This window comes from Caloenas nicobarica, chromosome 26 (genome assembly GCF_036013445.1).
Source record: "Caloenas nicobarica isolate bCalNic1 chromosome 26, bCalNic1.hap1, whole genome shotgun sequence".
In the NCBI taxonomy this organism is placed as follows: Eukaryota; Metazoa; Chordata; class Aves; order Columbiformes; family Columbidae; genus Caloenas; species Caloenas nicobarica.
In genome coordinates this window covers 2275867-2287870 of record NC_088270.1, presented here as the reverse complement: position 1 = coordinate 2287870, position 12004 = coordinate 2275867, and the positions used below count along the sequence as shown (strand labels likewise).

The 12004-nt window shown below is 43.6% G+C and overlaps 1 protein-coding gene across 1 annotated transcript; it reads left to right on the top strand.

Moving 5' to 3' along the window:
- The first annotated feature begins 653 nt into the window (after window positions 1–653).
- Window positions 654–11426, top strand: POU2AF1 (POU class 2 homeobox associating factor 1). Its single transcript, XM_065652181.1, has 5 exons — window positions 654–669; window positions 9020–9147; window positions 9867–9909; window positions 10000–10274; window positions 11115–11426. Exons 1-5 carry the CDS (start codon window positions 654–656, stop codon window positions 11424–11426), a joined length of 774 nt encoding a protein of 257 aa, XP_065508253.1.
- The last annotated feature ends 578 nt before the right edge of the window (window positions 11427–12004 follow it).

Sequence of the window (12004 nt, the reverse complement as noted above, 5' to 3'; positions counted from 1 at the left end):
TAATGAGGCTTGAAGTGTTTACAGGTGTTTCCTCATAAGTTCAAATTTAGTGGCCCCAGGGAGTTGAGATTCTCATAAGGCAGGAGCAAACACTCCAGTTTTGTATTTTAAGCGTTGCGCATTTAAAGGGCCAGGCGGACATGGCTGATCCAGTCTAGCTGAGGTGTACAGAGCCATCTGAAGCAGCAAAATTCTGCCTTATGTGAAGCAAGACCTTTCTTAGTGCCAAAGAAGGTCGAAATCTTACTAAAAGACCCTTGTGTTTTCTCTGCCGTACAACCTTTTGACCTAATTTTGCAGATCTATGGTAAAAGCCGTATGAGTGGCAGGTTCAAGGTTTGATTGTTCAAATACATTTTGGTGATATCGAGCGCCTTTTGGTGCATAATATCTTCCAGAGTTCGCTGCTCTTTAAGGAACTGTTTACCATGATGAAGAACAACAGAGAGCAAGGGAAAATATAGAAGTGGTTGTGGTTGGAGGATGTGATGACATCACAGGGTTCAGCGGGAACATGGTGCTTTTAAAAAGCTGAAAGAAACATCCTGACAGTCAGTTATCACATCCCCGTAAAGGAGTCAAACACACGTTAGCTATTAAAAAGACAAGCTATCTTCATCAAAGAAAAAAAAGACTCCGTCCTCACACAGAATATGCACTGGCAAAAATGTAAGTGAGCTCTGATTTGTTTTTCATAACTGCAATAAAAGCTGAAGATTGTGATGTGTAAGTAAGTATTAGCATAGCATGGGAGACAATACTTGTGAAGAGATGCATGGCTCAAGAGAGATAAATGATAAGGTATGATGCTGATTTTCCAGCAGGGATATTAACACAGGGCGGCATTGCTGCTTTGTTGGCATTCATCGCTATGAATCAAGTGGAAGACTATGATTCATAAAAACAATAACAGGATGCAGGTATTATATCAAAGGTTACAGTGGTTACATACCAGAAAATTTTCCTTTTTAAAAGTGAAACCTGTGAGAAATCTTATTTCTGTGCCTTTTTTGATATTTTTTTTTTTTTCAACTAATAAAAAAAGATAAGGAACAGAGCAGTTGAGGGCAATACAGTTATGACTTTATGGGAAATCAGTTTTCTTGTTTTCAAGATAATTTTGCTCCTCTTGGCCCACCTTTGCTCAAATAGTTTACTGATCATAATACAGGTAGGTGTCTTCTTCTTGCAAGTTTTTCATTCTCACTATATGGACCTGGAGACGATGCTCATTTTTGCAACTGTACTGCCATCCTTTGCATTTCACCACGTTGTTCTGTTAACCTGGAATAATCCAATATACCTGAATTGAAGAAGCTGATTTCTTAAACGTTGCCAGGGACTTATTTCATCTGGAACTAACATTGATCTTCTTTATATAATAGCTTGCAGGTTGTTCAGAGGTTGGTTTGTTATGCATGTACCTTTCTGACCTCATTGGCAGTTAAGTCTGTTTTCCCTGTTACCCATTTCTCCTCATTTTTTTCAGTTGAATGCTTTGGAAGCTCAAATGTATATTTGTGAAGTTATATTGTAGACTGTAACGTCCTGTAGCAAGAAGCTCTGACTGTTTATTCAATCATGTTTCAATTTGTCTGACAAGCATTAAACAGCAAGCGGAGCACTACAGCAACACACCTGGTTTCCCCCTTTATCTTGTGCTGTTTTCAGAATCAGTAGATATATGATGTAGAGAATACTGCAAGATGATTAGATTCAAAACTGGAATCTAATCTTCCATCTCAGAAGTCCCTTATTTTTTTTCCTCCAATGACAAAGCAATACTAACAACCCGATGTTTTAGGTAGAATAAAATCGCTAACCGAATTGGTATTTTTCCTTTGCATTGTTTCTTTAATGCGTGTAGTGCTTTCGAAGGTGAGCAGGAATGACAAGTCTATGTGAGACGAGATCAAAACCTCTATCTCTAAGTCATTCCCCATTGATAGTTTCTAGACAAGACAACTCCTGGCCAATAACCGACTGGCCCTCCATGCCCTCCGAGCTTCTCAAGGCTTGAATCTCCCGTTACAGCAATGCTTCCTGGCTGGTTTGAAAGCCTGCTTGAGACCAGCAACTGCCTTGGTTCGACTCCTGCGGCTGTGGAAGCCCTTTTCACACCGGCTGGATGAAGCAGCCAGTGGAGTGGCCAGACTGCTCTCTGAATCCTCGGCTGGTTGCTAGAGCAGCCTGGCGTTATGTTTCTAAGACGCAGAAGGGGCCGAGCGGGATTTGTGTAGGTGGCCGCCCGGCTGAGCCTGCGCTCGCTGTTGGCATTTACCGTCTTTGCTGTGTCACTGCATGGTTAGCGTTCCTTTTACCAACACGGAACTGTTATCTTCTTAACCCTGCTTCTTTTCTATACCATTACAGCAATGAATTATGTACTTTTGGCTTTGAAGGTAGACAAGAAGCATATTCTGATGACTGGGATGTAGGCAGCTTGGGTGCAATTGCCCGCTCTACTGGAGACCCCGTGTGCAACTGTAGGTAGATTGGTCAGGTCAGTACAGGTGTTCACATGCCAGGTCCCAAAGGCTTCAGTTAGGCTTCTCAGTGTCTCTGTGAGTCTCCATTTGGTGTCTCTGGCGCCCCTACATTTCCTTTTACTGTGGCCCCAAGTTTCCTGCACTGTCTGGTTCAAACCACCTGGGACCGCATGGCCGTCCCAGCGCTCCCATGTGAGCTATTGGTTTGCTCTACAGAAAACACGGATGCAGAGGCTGTGTGGGTGTCCAGGTGCTTGTATCAACCCTAGGCTGATGGGAGAGCATAAAAGCCCTGCTTTGCTCCCTACCAAAGAAACAGAAGGAGCTTTCCTCCACCATGCAGGGAGTTTCAATACAGTTAAAACCAAAATTAGTTACTCAGGTGTTCTGGCAAAAGGGCATCCTGAATAGATGGGCAATAAGTAAGTCTGTGGGAAGCTTCCAAGGAGTGAAGCTTTTCCCCAAGCATGGGATAAAGCATCCCATATTCGCTCTAGAAACAGATGGCTTTAATCCTGGCAAGAGCAACTGTTTTGCTTTGCGTGCCTGTGGTACTGTGCTTACGAGCCAGGTAAATGAGACATAGGCTGGCACTCCCAGGAACAGGTATCAGGGTCTGACATTTCTCGCCTGGCATGTAAACTACTTTCCTGTGACCTAAGCTGCTGAATTATGGAATAACCAGACTAGAGAGGCATATGACCACGTACTGGGGCACATGTAAGAGAGACCTTTATCCTGCTTGGAAATTGTTGACTTGGATTTATATATATATATATATTTTTTTTTTTTTTAGCAAGATTGGAGGTTTCAAAAGGAATGGTATGATTCCCATATGTTTTCCCTAGCTGTAAAAATAAAACCCAACAACAACAAAAAAAAAACCCACCAAAGAATAAAGATCTCTTCTAAACTGAGAGCCCAAGAGTGACACAAGAACTCATTTAAATAGATGTGACCTCACCAGAGGGCATTTCCCATGGGCACTTTCTGAAGGACAGTTTCCCTGCTTCTTCAGGGGATGCTTCTGTAGAAAGCCCTGCAGGAACAGAAAGAGAACTAACAGACCTTGCCCTCAGCTGCTATGGTCAGGGGCTCTTGTCCTCCAGGGAGTCTCGCATGGCTGGCCCTGCACGCTGGAAATCGCTCCCTCGGGGTCACGGCACAGTGCACTTCTTTGCAGGAGTGGGGCCCAGAGCTTCCGCTCAGCAAAACCCCAGAGAGTGTCTCAGCCTGAAAGCATCCCCTCCCACGGCAGAAGCGAAGTGACTGGTTGGGGCTTCCCAGCTTTTGGCAGGATTCTCTGAATGGAAGCAGACCCGCTCTGCAGCCCAGGGATGGGAAATTTCTAGCGGGCAGCGTCAGCTACTTTCCTCTCACGTGTCTTTATGCAGATAGTTACCTCATGTTGTATTTTGAAAACAAAATGAAGGTACCTTTCGTGCAAGTGGTTTCTGTTACAAGAGGGTAGGCAAGGAGGTTGAAAGTCTGCAAGAGTTTCACATTCAGGTGATGCTTTTGGCTGGGTCAAAATGCTTTGGACACTCCTGTTGCAGTCCAACGGAACTTCTGCATATAAGGTAGACATTCAGCTATTTAGCTGTTCTGCTGGCTGCTTGGATTCCCATACAACTGAGACATGTGAATTTGCACCTTTGAAAACCTCTTCCCAAATGCTTTTTATGTGCATAAAGCCTTTTCTGCCCACAACAGATGTGGAGCTCTGTACAGCTTTTTTGAAAGTATCAGATAATGAGACTGAGAGGTGAAACTGCAAGACACTGCACCTTGTGAGTTTTAATTTTGGTAAAACCCCACTGGGAAAGATGGATAGTATGAAAGTTGAGCCCATCCATGCTTTACAAAGCAGGTGTCAGGCTCTACGAATGACCACATAAGCAATTAAATGGAAAGCTTGCATTACTAAAATGGAAAGAGTATTATGGGCTGGGAGGAATTAGGACATGCGGGTGAGACTTAAGGTTAAGACACTTTCTGTCTATCTCAGCTTCCCCTTTGCAATAGGGGTTCTCTTGTTCTGAAACAGATAATTTTTAGTGGCCCCCACCACTACATGGCCGATGCATCCAACTCTCGTTTGCCACTTGGAAGCTTGCTTTACTAGCATTACTAGCCAGCCTTTCACATTGTTTCTCATGTTCTCAGATCTCCCTTTTGGTTTTTGTCTCTGTCCAGCTGGAAAAATACAAAGCTAACATTTGATTTGTTCATCTGCACCACTTTCCTCTGGTTGGAACAGAATGTGGGTTCTGCACAGACCTCTCCTGACTTCCACTCATTTAGTTCACCTGAAGGTGTGAAGGAGAACTTTTTTACAAGGACAGTAGTCAAAAGCATTCTGTGTCCCCAAGAATGGCACAGGCAGGGTACAAGGGCACGTGGGTCTGCTAGAATCCAAGGCTAATTCGATTCTTGGCAATCTTGGCAAACTAATATATTTCACTAACTTTGGTAGTTACAATGCTATGTAAGAGAGCAGAAAGAGACGTAGTCAAATGCTGTACTGAGCTGTTCGTAAGCAAAAGCAATATTTAGTCTATTGACTTAATTAAGCTCAGAACCCTCCTGAGTTCATTTCCTTATTCTGAGCAATGAACCATCACTCAGCTCTTTTGCTCATGTTCTGAGTTCTTCTGTTTATTGTGGAGGAGATTCTCTGCCCAGATGTTTCTTAGTGCTTTGCATTTAACTAAATCTCTATTGAAATACCCACCCATAGTGTGGCAAACAGTATAGACAACAATCCACTTCAGTCTAGTTTTCCTTGTCAGGCTTGTCTATAAAAAATAATGGTGATGGAAATTTGGGATGTGTCAGATGCACAAAAAGAGCCGTATGTTCAGTCCATGATGTACTGTAGAACATTATCAATATCACAAAAACAGCCGTTTCAGTTCTGATGTCAGCTCCAATCACATGATTCATTTCCAACGCAGTGACAGATCCAAAATCTTACTATCTTTAATACATTTAAAGAAGTATTTTTGAAGGGTTCTGTATTTGAAGTCAACATAAAACGCAGACAACCATAATGAAATATTTAGTCCCTTGCTAAATGGACATTGATGTCTTACTGTAAAAAGGTTTTGATTAGAGTCTGAGCAATCAAGTAGTGTATACAAAGCTAAGCCACTTCTAAATTTTTATTAACCAAAGTTTACTGCGTACAATAAAAATGTCGGCAGCTGCCTAATGTAATTTAGTCTTCAATATCCAAGCCAGAAACTCACTAGTTTGTGAATTGAAATCTAAATTTTTCTTGTTATTCAAGAGTTACTGTTTGCTTTTTGCTGTTACTGCAAATAAGAAAAAAGTTTTCTATTGTGTTTCTTTTCAATTTTTTTATTATACTGGAGGTGAAAGAAAAGAGAAAAATATTTACACTGTTAACACTGATCAGTTGATAAGCTTATCACATGTCAGTGTGTGAGCAAAGAAACAGTAAATCTTCTGAAACAAAGACAAGTGTGTCACTTGCTCTTGCAGGCAGGTTGTTGTGAAAACTCTCATAGATTAGCAGTGTATTTCAAACTGAAAATTGGCCTGATGGGAAATCATTCTGACTTGTTTGAGAGGACGAAGTTTAAACTGATCTGCAGTTTGTGTGTGTGAAGGCTAGTGGTGCTAATATGAAGTTCAGTGATCTGAAACGTGTCATGCTTCAATACTTGCAGTCTTCCAACAGCTGCTTTGCCATTATCTTCCCTCCAATTTCAGCAATGGTTAAATAAAAACGTAGAGGAAGATGCATTTTGAATTTGCTTGGTTTAATTGTTTAGCAATGTCTTGGCATGCTTTCCCTGTCTGATCTTTTACTTCAGACCAGAATTTCATGGATGTTATCATAAGTAGGACCTACATTGATACTGTACTGGCAAAAATCTGGGGATGACAAATATCATGCTAAAAGCAGATACTGTTGGCTGTTACACTAGATGCTGTGGATATCTCTCAGGTTCTCCAAAGCACAAACAACAGGGTTTATAGATTTACCTCCCAGCACATTAGTCTGCTCAGCGTTTTGTTGACCTTTGGGAAGCGGTCTTGTGAAGTGTGTTCCTGAAGCTCTTGTCAGCCCATGAGCTGGTGTGGGAGCTGCTCCTCAAAAGCAAACAGCAAGACCCACACTGGCTCTGCCTGCTGCGTTCAGCACAACTTGGACTCAGACTCAGAAGGAAAATTTGTATTTTTGTCCCAGGTGCAAACCTTAACAACAATACTGACGGAGTTGTCTAATCTTCATGCAGAGTCCACCGAACCTGGCGACCTTCAGCCTTGTCTGTGCAGTCTGGACACTTTCAGGCTGAGTTGCAGAGCGGTCTGGAAACAAAAATCATTATGTGCTTTCTTCTGGTGTCATTTGATACTTTGAGCTAGTGGGACTGCTGCATTTGGTACCTTTTCGTTAGCTGTTGTGTTACCCATCCAATTTGAAAGATTACTAAAGTCTTCAGGGTTTGTGCTAGGCTTTTGTCGACATTCAACAAATACAGTACATGATAACATTGAAAGGAGCCTGAGCGTAAACGCACAGCACGGATTTGTAAGGCAGCCCGACAAAGGCATTGCAATGAGCTAAAATATATTTACAGGTAGAAACTATTGCAAAGCTTCCTACTGCTTGGATTAGCTTCATTCTTTCTTGACTTCTGATGCTTCATACTTCTCCATCTTCAGAGACCAGTAGCAAATCAAGGTCCAGAGCCTACTAAGGAACAGCATATGGCTCTTCTGTGGTCCTTGAATTGCCTTAGACAAGCTAGAACACAGTGGGCACTTAAGCACACATGTCGTTGTTCCTTTTATTTGTTTGAATGGAATTTGGGCATGAGGACCTTGGTGTTTTTGCAGCTCATGACTTAAAAATATAGTTGAAACTCAGTGCAAGTCAGAGTTCATAGATTATTAAGACAACCCTTGTATGAGGAGTTGGAGACTACTAAACCCAGGTACTTCCTTTACAAGGTGATTTAAATCGTCATCATTTCTCAAAATGTTTTTATTTTTAAATGATCATATTGCTTTAGCTTTATGAAGATTTGTAGACTGAAGCCAAAAGTAATTTTGCCATGGTTCATCTGTAATGCTCAGATCTGGTGCACACTTGAACAGTGGAAAAGCAGCTGTGCTATCATTATTTTTATTTCTGGAGGTCAGCTTGGGGGAACTGAAATATGTTCTGCAGACTTTGGTTTGGGTTTTTTTTTTTTTTTTTTGGTACTCTGCTTACACCGGAAACTCTGAATAGGTATATTTGTCAGCTTTTACAGTAAATTTCTTCTTTCCCATCCCCCAAACCTGGAGCCAGAAACTGCCATCCTTCCCCACCCTAATTCTGCAAGGAGGCCCTTTGAAATCAGTGTGATGACTCAAGGATAAGATGCCACTCAAGAGGTAGATTTCTGCCTCTGGTGCAGTCTGCAGCACAGCTCTAATTTGCTTTGGTGGAGTTGATGTTTTCATGCAGCATAAACAACAGCAGCAATGTCTGACTCTGAAGAGCTTTTCAGTAAAGTACAAATAGATAATTTCCAAATGTAAATGAATGTCATTGAAGGCCGAGAATGCACATTTGTGATGGTCTTTATTTCAGATGTCCTGTCTAGTATTCAGCTCCTTTCCAGAGTTCTCAGTACAGCTCATACCACAGTACTTCTTAGCACTGTCTATTGTTTGTAAAGAAATGAAAGATTTAATCTAGAGACAGTTTGAGGAACACCAGCATTTGTTTGGTACCTCTCTGTATTTTTGCTTTTTTGACTACCTAGTTGGTAAGTTTTGAAGAAGGATATCCTTTTTCGGGTCCCTTCATACTGTGTGGCTTACTACTACTCTTATTTTGCTTGTCTATACAGTATGTCCCCATAGGAAAATGGAAGTCTGATAGCTGTTGCTTTTAGGAGTGGAGTATTCTCTGCATAACAGCAGCAACAGCTTTTCCTTATAGTACATCCTCTCTGGCTTTCATAAATGTCTAGAGCAATATGCCTATTTATTCATCAGAACGTGTTCATTACACCCTGTGCCTGATAGGACGTGGCTTCTGCAGAACAGAAAACACCTGCCAGTATGGAAGGGAAACAGCCAGCTCTGGCTTCCAGACCATCACTGCTGTTAGTTCTGCACAAGCTCTCACACTGTAAATCATGTATGAATGCTCTTCTGCAGGGAAAAAAAAAAAGGGGGTGAGTTTCTTGGTATTGCTGCAGCTATTTAACAGCTGGAGAGAATTGCAAGCATGCATATTTCAGGTTAGTTTGTCCTTATGATCCACCTATGTGATCACAGCATCCGAGCAGCAAAGGTAGAGAGAGAAGGACTATGCCATCTGAAGTCATATGGGCCAAAAGACGCCATTAGCTAAGGAAAAAATGTTTCTGACTCCAGCCATATTGGCTAGTATGACTAGTACAGGTCACAGACAGGTAGCCTGCTGTGGGGACTTTGGCTCTCTGCAAATGGCAGGAAAGGAAAATAGATGTCACCTGTGTGTTTTGGTTTTTTTCCAGCTTCTGCTCCAGAACAGCAGCCACAGCCTCGCCCCTATCAAGGCGTCCGAGTCAAAGAGCCAGTGAAGGAGCTTTTGAAAAGGAAACGGGGAAATGTTCATAATGCCAGTGCAACGGCACCTACAACGGTAGGAGAAAAAACAAACACAGATGGAAAATTCTCCCTGAGTAGCTACATGATTGGCCAGCCCTGTCACCAGCTGGCAATACTTTGACAATGAAAGAAATCTTTGCATCTCTAAAGCCCTTTGAAGGCGATGCAGCCTTATGTTACCTGGAGACACCATTAAATATATCTTTACTTCAGACGGAGTGGCTTTAGGGTGCTGAGTACCTTCAGCCGCCATTGACTTAATGGAAGGCTTAAAGGGCTCTGCGCTCGACAGGATCTAACTCCTAGGAACAGAAAGTGGCTTGGAAGTTAAGCAGCTTGTTCGAGAGCGCAAAAAGAGATCAGCCAGAGCCATCCTTGGCTATCTGCTTCTCAATTTCAGCCTACCTCTACTCGTCTGCCCAGGAGGATGCAGTTTGACTGACTCCTCTCTGAAGAGGAAATCCACCTGCAACACAAGGCTTAAATACTGTTTAAGACCCACTTGAGCCAAAGAGGCACATGGACTTTGGCTAGGGCCATGAACAGAGCTGGAATTACGTGTGCTGGCTGCCAGGCTCAGTTCTCCCGGCTCTTCTGTAGAGGCAGGTGGGAACATCCAGGCACTGATGTTGAAGTAGTAGCTGATGATCAGCTGGTATTAGCTAGTATGCTCTGTCCCATGGTGCTTCTCAGATAGGATTGAATTTAATGCTTGCGGTCTTAATCCTTGGATGTTTTTCTTCTCTCTTCTAGGTTGTTTTGCCCCATCAGCCACTTCCTTCTTATTCACCAATGGGTAATGTTTCCCTGACTTTCTAAGTGTTTGTCAGCCCTGCTGCAGGGAAGACTATGCTAGACTGACCTTTAATCTTTTCCTGACTTTTAGGCCAGCCTTGCATTGATATGGATGCTGCTGCTACGTCTGCATTGCCTGTCACAGATGAAGGAGCACTCTGTTCTGGCTGGATCTCCCAACCCTCTCCCACATCCTTACAGCCTTTAACTCAGTGGACCACTTACCCTGACTATGTGTCCCACGAAGCCGTCAGCTGTCCATACACAGCAGATATGTATGTTCAGCCTATGTGTCCCAGTTACACACTGGTTGGACCTTCATCTGTTCTGACTTACGCTTCTCAACCGCTGATCACCAATTTTGCAGTAAGTCAAAAAATACCCAGGTATAAATGACAGCAAATTCCCTACAAGAGCCATGGGGAGTCCCAAGATGTAACTAGTATAATTTATTTAGCTACTATAATCTTGTGTCTCTTTGCTTCTATGCCATGCATTCATTCTAGCACTGGCCCTGTCCATGAAACACATCTTTCAGGTGAAGCAGGACAAATGACTTGTCAATAAATTTCTCGAAAATCGCTATTTAAAGACGGAAGACCAAGGCCCAAATAGGGTGCAAGTGTAGCAGAGTATTTGATTTCAGGCTGGACAAAAACCCGTGTTACTGACCCAACACGAAGGGCAGCAAATTCCGTTTCAGTTGAACTCGGCTTATTTTCCTTTTAACACTTCAGTTCAGCTGCTGGACCTGACACAGCAGAGCAGCAAAGGCCCATCCTGTGGCCTTCGCTGGTGAGGAAGGGCTATCCTTTCAAAGGGGGCTCTGCCTTGGCTGACAGGAGCTGCCTTCAGCCTGGTGGCAGCAAAGTTGTGCCCATGCATCTTGCAAGAGAGACCGCCAAAGAAGGCAGTTTTCAGCACAGGGTGTAGCTGTCTCATGGGCTTACAGGGAGGGAACAGAAAGCTAGAGGGAACTTCATGTGTGAGCTGCTGGCAGCAGCAAGCACCTGGGACACCCACGGCCACCACTCTCATGGGAGTCAGCGTGGGAAAACTGCCACGCTCAGTATAGCGCCTTACCCAGAGAGACAGGAAAAGGGATGTTAAAAGTGCGACTGAGCATCCTTAGTCTGCTGTGTCGCCCCCACGCCCTGCCTGGCCGATTATTTTATTTCGTTTTTTATTTCTCTTCTATTTTAACAGCCCCGAAGCAGCACCCCTGCCGTAGTGCCTCAGCTGGACGTGACGGATCAGCAGCCACCTCTCACGTACTTCCCATGGGCACAGCCCCTCTCTGCGCTGCCAGCCTCCTCTTTGCAGTACCAGCCAGCTTCTTCCACACTTCCCGGGCCACAGTTTGTGCCCTTGCCGATCTCCATTCCTGAGCCAGCCCCCCAGGAGCTGGAGGATGCCAGACGAGTCATCGGCACGCTGCCCATTGAGAAGCTGCTTCTAGAAGATGAAGACAATGATACGTATGTTTTAAACCATGCTCTTTCTGTTGAAGGGCTTTAAGTTGCACATCTGGGGCCCGATCCTCTTCTACTCAATACTCCACCTGGCATCACAGCGAGTTTTGAGTACAGAGGAAAAGCAGGCCGGAGGGTGGGGTGGGAACTTTATTTACGATTTTGTTGTCCACCTCTAGCACACCATGACATGCATCTTATATGAAACTTGCTTTGTTCTGGGGCCCAGCGCAAGATTTCTCTGCTGTTACAGTTTCTGCTACCTCTCCCAGGCAGGCTTTTGATAGTCCGTAGTTCTTGTGCTCAGCATCAGCACAAGGCGACTTTCATCCTCAGACACAGGGCATGGTCTCGAATTGACATCCTATAGTGTAGCCATGGTCAACTTAGCATTTGGTGGGGGTGTACTTGCCTCTAAATATTGACAAGACCTAGTTCAACAGGACTGCTTTCCAGAGCTCAGAGTAAATGCAGAATGTTTTTGAACTCTAAAATATCCACCTTCGAGATGAAGGGATGATTTTCTAGCTGGCTGGTAATGCTGCATGTTCTACCAATGGACAGATCCTGGTCCCACTGAAGTCACTGGGGGTTTTGCCTGAGTCAGGATTGCAAGACATGGCA